Source organism: Brassica napus, chromosome C4, assembly GCF_020379485.1.
Source record: "Brassica napus cultivar Da-Ae chromosome C4, Da-Ae, whole genome shotgun sequence".
Lineage (NCBI taxonomy): Eukaryota > Viridiplantae > Streptophyta > Magnoliopsida > Brassicales > Brassicaceae > Brassica > Brassica napus.
Genome location: NC_063447.1, coordinates 46,251,178 through 46,258,416, shown reverse-complemented (window position 1 = coordinate 46,258,416; position 7,239 = coordinate 46,251,178). Strand labels below are relative to the sequence as shown.

At 42.9% G+C, this 7,239-nt stretch overlaps 1 protein-coding gene across 4 annotated transcripts; it reads left to right on the top strand.

Annotated features, from left to right (window-relative positions):
• The first annotated feature begins 3,415 nt into the window (after positions 1 to 3,415).
• Positions 3,416 to 7,031, top strand: LOC125586288. Of its 4 annotated transcripts, none has more exons than XM_048756221.1 (4): positions 3,416 to 5,244; positions 5,321 to 5,892; positions 5,974 to 6,613; positions 6,701 to 7,031. In XM_048756221.1, exons 1-4 carry the CDS (start codon positions 4,872 to 4,874, stop codon positions 6,790 to 6,792), a joined length of 1,677 nt encoding a protein of 558 aa, XP_048612178.1. In that variant the 5' UTR covers positions 3,416 to 4,871; the 3' UTR covers positions 6,793 to 7,031. The 4 variants fall into 4 exon arrangements, with proteins under 4 accessions (XP_048612178.1, XP_048612176.1, XP_048612177.1 ...); XM_048756220.1 differs by having other exon boundaries at positions 3,426 to 5,244; positions 6,695 to 7,031; XM_048756222.1 differs by having other exon boundaries at positions 3,432 to 4,185; positions 5,071 to 5,244; positions 5,974 to 7,031.
• The last annotated feature ends 208 nt before the right edge of the window (positions 7,032 to 7,239 follow it).

The following is a 7,239-nucleotide window of genomic DNA, read 5'->3' as shown; positions in this document are numbered from 1 at the left end:
GACTGTCTGACAGAGACAAATTGGGCAGTAAACTAAGGCCACGTCTTGATTTTCCAACATCATACAACCATGGTCGGTCCATTTCATTTAATTAATGCCCTATCTTGTTCTTCTAATAAACATGTTTCATTTGGGTATTAAAAAAGTTTGTTATAAATCGTATCGTAGATGTCAATAACCGGTCCGGTCTATAACCGGCTAATACTTAGAGAGAGAGTCGGCGGCCATGAGAGAGAGAGACTGCGGCTAGAGAGAAATAGAAATCCTAGTTTCCCTTTTCCTTATAGATCTATGATTTGTACTATTTTCATATTCTAGTCTTTCCATATTTGTGTTTACTTTTATCTCTATTGTATTTTTCTATATATAAAGAGTTTCTTATGTTTATGAATAATATAGAAATAAGAACATACATATTATATTCTCTAGTTTCACAAAACGTTATCAGCACGATTACTCTAAGAACCCTAAGCTACAAAATCCCGACGATAAAACCCTAAACCCTAGCCGGCGATAACCCCATCCCGATCGCGAACCAAAACCCGATCGAGAACATCTCATCCCGCATTCAACCCGTTCCCGATCCCATCCAGCTCGCGATCTCAGCCTGCTCGACGCGACCCGATAGCAGCTCGATACCATTCGACGATCTCAGCTCCAGCTCGCGACCCGATCAGTTCCAGCTCGCGACGATCAGCAAGCAATCCGTTCGCGGTTCTTCTCTAGTTGGAGGTCCATTCAACCCATCTTAAGGTTAAGGTAAAACTAAACCTAATAACCAAACTCTAAGGCAATAAATCCAAACCCTAAAACTTGAAATTGAATCTAATTGCTTGATATAAATTGAAACCCTATTAACGTATTGCCTAGCCGCATATATGCACCTTGCATACCATGCAAACCCTAATTTGAAATCAAAATTGATTTGATTGTTTATGTGATTGAATGTTTTGAATCTGATTATAATCACATAGAACCGATTGCTAGGATTGCTTAATCTCATACTTGAATCTGGTTGATTAAATTAATGAACCAATAGAATGTTATCTTGAAATTGAAATCGCCTAGATTGATTAGTTCTCATCTTGTTTAAAACTTAATCCGACCGGCCTTGTTAATATTGAAACCCTAATTGCATTAATCACATTGAATATGATCGTTAGGTTGATAGTAACTAAATCCCTTGATGCATTGCTTGATTATTTGATTGAGGTTTCATGTTTCCATGATCTCTTAGAAACCATGTTGCTAGGATGTATAAACCGATTGCATTAAGATCATATAGAAACCGTTTGATAAGATTGATCATCCCTTGTCTTGGCCGTGCGGCTTGCGTTTGCATCATACATGTATGCATCATATCTCTTTTGGTCGTGCGGCTTGTTGCATATCCGTTTAGCTTATCTTGATTGCATCATATAGAACATTGAACATTATAATCCTAAGATTGAAACATATGATTTCAGATGTCGAAAATCAACAACTTGGATTTTGCTGCCCTAAATCTCTCTGGAGATAATTACTTGCAATGGGCACTTGATACTAAGATCATCTTGAAATCTAAGGGACTCGGTGAATGTATCACCGAGAACAATAATGCAAGTGAGAATGATAGATACAGAGCGATATTAATTATACGTCATCATCTTATTGAGAGTCTCAAAGAACAGTATTTGACTATTGAGAATCCGCTAGACCTTTGGACAAAGTTGAAAACGAGATATGATCACCAGAGAACAATGTTATTACCAAAGGCTAGATATGATTGGAGGAATCTCAGAATCCAGGACTTCAAGTCCGCGGACGAGTATAACTCGGCCTTGTTTAAAATAGTTTCGAAATTGAAACTGTGTGGTGAGGATATAACAGATAAGGATATGCTTGAGAAAACCTTTTCCACCTTCCACACAAGCAATGTGTTGTTACAACAACAATACCGTGAGAAGGGCTTCTCTACTTATGCTAATCTTATGATTTTAGAGAATATAGTAGGTATTGAGAGATTAAAGGAAGATTAGAGAAGATTAATGGGAGATTTGTAGAGAGATTAGGTAGTAATCATGTTTAAGAGTATTTAAGAATCATCATGAACAAGAGAGAGAGTCTAGAGAGATAATCCCAAACTTCTTAATTATTAATTTGATCAGAGTTTACAATATATATGAGGAGGCAACACTAGGATGAGGGTTTTATAAAGAGACACTATTACAAGAGATAAGGTTTGCTTTAATTCAAACCATCCAAAGAGCTTCTTCCTTGTGCATAAAACTTCTTTTGCTTTATCCAGCTCTTCTCCAGCCTGTCATACGTGCCTCATCTTCCCTTGCAACGGTCTGATGCCTTAGCAAAGGGAATATGGCTTCTCTTCTTCATCCAAAGTTACCCGGGTAACTAGTATAACTAGTATACTAGGATAACTAGGGTAACTTTGGTTTAACCCTTGGAAGTTACTCGGGTAACTAGTATTACTACGCCATGTACGGCTTCTTCATCATACTCAACTCCTCATGTCTTTCTCTTCCCATATATTGATCTCATCTCAACACTCCCCCTCAAGCTTAGCTTTGTGAAAGTCTAAGCTTGGATAGCCATGAGATCTTCCTCATTAAAAACCTCACCAAGGAAAAACCATTGGGGCAAAACATTGATGAGAGAAAAAGAGTAAAGACCTCATGACTTAGGGGATCAGCTCATTCTCTTCCCAAGATCTATGAGTCTCAATCTGATGTGGATGGACTTCATAGTCTTTTGTCTTGCTGCCTTGGTGAACACATCTGCCAACTAATCTTCACTTTTTGTATAACATGGCAAGATCACTCCCAAGACTATCATCTGCCTTACCTTGTGGCAATCTACTTCAATGTGCTTTGTCCTCTCATGAAACACTGAGTTTGTAGCAATGTGAATAGCCGCCTGATTGTCACAATGCATAGTCATTGGTGTTGCTTGCTCAATCTCCAAGTGCCTAAGAATCCCTTTGATCCATACCAACTCGTTGGTAAGCTTTAGCATAGCTCTATACTCAGCTTCAGCACTAGAGCATGATACAACCTTCTGCTTCTTACTCTTCCAAGTAACCATGTTTCCTCCAATGAAAGTGCAGTAGCCTGTTGTAGACCTTTTGTCTGCTCTATCACCTACCCAATCAGCATCACAATAACCCACAACTTCAGTGCTTTTATTGCAGCCCATCCATATACCAAGTCCTTGAGTTCCATTCAGGTACATGAGAACCCTCTCCACCATGCGCCAGTGATGCTCTTTTGGAGCTTGCATATGCTGGCTCACTTGATTCACAGCAAAACAAATGTCTGGCCTAGTGATGGTCAAGTATATCAGCTTCCCCACAAGCTTCCTATACAGCTTTGGATCATGGAACAACTTGATGTCTTCAATCTCCCCCTCACGTGTGTGAGAGACAAGGTTTCACTTCTTAGATTTAGGTTAGGTCAAGAGAGATGAATGAGAATCGTGGGCTGAATCCCGTAAATAAACTTGAAGAATGAATATGATTTTATTGATGAGTTGAAAGATGATGAATACAAAGGAATGTATCTTGAGATGATTGCTAAAGAATACGTAATGCTTTTAATCTAGTACAAAAGTTGATATATGGAAAAGAGATCCACTTTGTCTTTTATCTTCTCCATCTTTATATAGTCTAGGTTTCGTTGGCAACCCTTCAACTATTCTCCTAGATATTTGGCTTCAATTACGGAGCTCGCTTTAGGCTCCTCTTGACCGAGTCTCTTAAGGTGTTAGCTCACTTTCTGTCGTGACCTCTGCTATGATGTCTCCCAGGTCCAGTCGTCAGCTCGGCTTTCAGCTCCCTTTGTTATGATGGGCTTATCGCAACCCACATGCTAGCTCACGCTTATCGGTACCTCACCTGAGGGTCATATTCGGGTCCAACAGTTGCCCCCAGCTTCCGAATAAAATCCTTTGTCTCGGAAGCTAGAATCTAGCTATCGATCTTATCTTTTCGTTAAGATAATGATTAGTTCTTATCCTATTTAGATTCAGCTTACTCGATCTAACGGTCTTTATTACGTTTGGCAGAATCTATGGTTCAGATGGAGAGGGTTTGAAATGACTTTTCCGAATCTCGAGAGGTGATGGGATATAAAGCGGTGAACATTAACTGCTAGCCTTCCACTTTCTCCACGCCTCCGTTCGGTTTTCAAGGTAACTTCTCTCTCTTTATTTTACTGCGATTTTTTTTATCTTCCTCGTTACTTTTCTCTGCAAATTCTCTCCCAAACCTTGCAATCGATTTTCTCCTTAACCTTCCCATACTATGGATCATCCGAAAGAAGGTTCCGGGGAATCCGGGATGCCTCCCTCTGCTTCTGGAGCTAAACTACTGAAAGTTAAGCAAGAAATCGGAGCCAAGATGAGGAAGGGGAAAAAGACAGCCAGGGAGGCAATCGCGACCAGAGTTTCTAAACGGAAGAAGAAAGACGATTCTAGTGGGAGCAGTCCTCACTCGCCTTCGTTGCTGAAAAATCAAGACGTGGTTAACCTCATGGTTCAAGCTCTCGCCCAAAAGGAGCTTGGCCGTGCCTGTAATTCTGACGAAACCCCCGAGACCGCTCCGGAGGGTTGGTTCTGTTGCCATGAGAAGTACATCTCCAAGTCTCACTTGAGATTTCCTCTTCCGACCCTACTGCTTGATCTACTAGATCATTATCAGTTAGCCCTTTCCCAACTCTGTCCCTCGGTTATCCGGGTGATAAACGGCTTTATCACTAGGTCCAAAGAGGAGGGGGTTAGCGTCGGTCTTACCGAACTTATGAGCCTCTTTTCCCTGAAGGAAAGCGCCTCTAAGGAGGGTGGTACCGGGACCTACTACCTCCCTAGTCGTCCCAATCATGTTATCTTCAGATTCTCTAGTAGTGATGATGACTGGAGGAAGAAGTATTTTTACGTTAAAGTTGATCCTTCGACGGTTCCTGTGGGTCGGAACCTTAGGGTCACTTGGACTAATCCATCTGGTTAGGAATTCTAGGGATATTTTTTTTGTTTTATTCATTTATGGCCGAGTAACCTTTTGCTCTGATTTACTTGCAGAAATCGAAGATCCCCCGAAGCTCTCTACCAAGCTCACCAGGGCTCTATACCGCAAGTTGCAACAGAGTCCCTGTACCTGGGTGGCCTACACCACTTCTCGAATAAGTGCAGCCAGATTCCCAGATACCTACAACGCCTCTTTCCAAGATCCCATTCCTGCTGAGAACCTTGAGAGTGAGTTCTTGTCAGAACCTTTTCAATGATTTTATCGCTTTGAAGTTTTTAAACTTAAGGATTTCCATTGTTCCAGTTTCGGCAGGCGATTCGGTTGTATCGATCTCAACTGGTGCTAGTGCTTCGGGAACTGAAAAGTCTCAGCCAGGTGACATGACTCTGCGACCGTCATTCCGTTCTAGGGGTAACCCCTCTAAAGCTGCCAGTGCTTCTCGTGGAAGCGACAGGAACCAAGGAGGATCGTTCCTTATCTCAATGAAGGAAGTTTTGGACGACGGAGGATCCAAACCTGTTGTCGAGACTACTCCAACTGAGGTTGTAGCTCAGGATGCTGCTCCTCTCCCTGAGGTCCAGGTGCCGGAGGCTGACTACCAGGCTCCGAAGGGTACCTCTGAGATCGAGCCGTCGAGACACAAGAGGCCCAGGATCGATCAGGGCGGAGCTTCCATCCGTTCTTCTTCCTCGTCCTCTAGAGGAGGGACTGTTGGGTGGAGCTTTACCCATTCGAAGCCTGGGTCGATCCTGGATGACTCTTGGGGCCTAGCTGCGATAATGAGGCACCTGAAGAGCGTGGGATGTCCCCTTCCAGCGCTCAAGGACCTGACTAACCGAGATGAGTATCTCGATATTGCCCACTGTATGGGTCAGGTACGTGATCTCTATCTGTTATTTGTTTACATTCTTTGGAGACGATGATATATATATATATTTTCTTTGGATTTATTGCAGTTGGCTGGGGCTGTTAACAGGGCCCAGCTCAGGTTTGAGAATGCTCTGTGTGCTGCCCCCAATGCTGGTGAACTTGCTGAGGTTACCGAGATGGTTAAGGCAGCCAAAACCGATCTTGACCAAGCCCGGGTTCGAATTTCTGAACTCGAAGCCGAAGTGACGAGGCTAGGCTCGAAGGCCGATGCTCAGCAAGGAGAGATCGAGAGTCAAAAGCTCGATATCCAGGTGAAGAGCAGGAGGATCAATGATTTAGAGGCTGCTCGAAAGATAGCTGAGCATCAAGTACGTGAGCTCATTGCCTCATCCCGGGATAGCCAGAAGAACAAGGAAGCTGAAGTCAAGCTGGCTGTCAGGGAAGGGAAGAAAGAAGTCGCCGAAGCTTACGGCAAGATCCTGGTCTGTGTTAAGGAGAAGTTTGCTAGGAAGAAAGATGAGGTCGACGCTTTGGTGTACGCTCAGGAGCTCCAAGCTAATGCCGACCTCTTGAAGGATATGCTGAACAACAAGATCCAAAGCGTTGAAGAGGAGTACAACCAATTGGTGGCCTTATTACCAGAAGCGACAACTGCGTATGAGAAGGCTCAAGTCTCTGACTTCTCGGTCAGCAAGCTTCCTCTTCCCCAGATCTCGGAGAGTTCAGGTACTTTCGAGATTAACATGTTTAATCCATCCTTTTCTGGGGAGTATGGCTCTAATTTGGGTTTGATGGCTCCTGACTTAGCTCCAGTCGAGGCAGCAATAGGAGGTGACGGCAATGTGGTCGATGAGGGAGTTCCTGCCGGTGCTGGTGATCCGATTCAGGAAGAGAAGGAAGATTGAGAGCTACGGCTCTTTTAACTTTATGTTTTGTGTTTTTAAGACTTCGGCCTAAGGGCTTTGTTTCGTTATGTTTTGTGACTTAGTGCCTGAGGAGGCCTTTAAACCTTAACGCTTGCTGGATTTCAATAGCCTGGGGAGGTTTTTAAACCCTTTCTTATGTTTAAATCGTGGCTATTATTTCTGTTTTAAGTTTTTGAACTTAACCTCGTTTCATTTAATCATAGTGATTGCGAATCTCAGATGAGTTGTGTGCCGTCATCGTTGAGTCGGATTAGGACCTTTAGTCTTTATTTATGATAAGCATTTAGCTTAATGGATATTCGGTCGTGATAACCTTAAAGAGAAGTTCTTGATTTTAGCTCGGGGACCTGAGTCCGATTCGAAAGGTTCTGGGACCTGGTTGTTCAGGTTCGTAGGAACCTGGATTTAGATTCATAGGGACCTGAG

What these genes read in the sequence shown, in the direction of transcription:
- LOC125586288 (XM_048756219.1), top strand. Translation starts at nt 4,872, where the DNA reads ATGTTATCTTCAGATTCTCTAGTAGTGATGATGACTGGAGGAAGAAGT. An exon ending in TCCTGCTGAGAACCTTGAGA is followed by an intron (nt 5,245 to 5,320) that starts GTGAGTTCTTGT and finishes CCATTGTTCCAG; the next exon opens with TTTCGGCAGGCGATTCGGTT. An exon ending in TTGCCCACTGTATGGGTCAG is followed by an intron (nt 5,893 to 5,973) that starts GTACGTGATCTC and finishes GATTTATTGCAG; the next exon opens with TTGGCTGGGGCTGTTAACAG.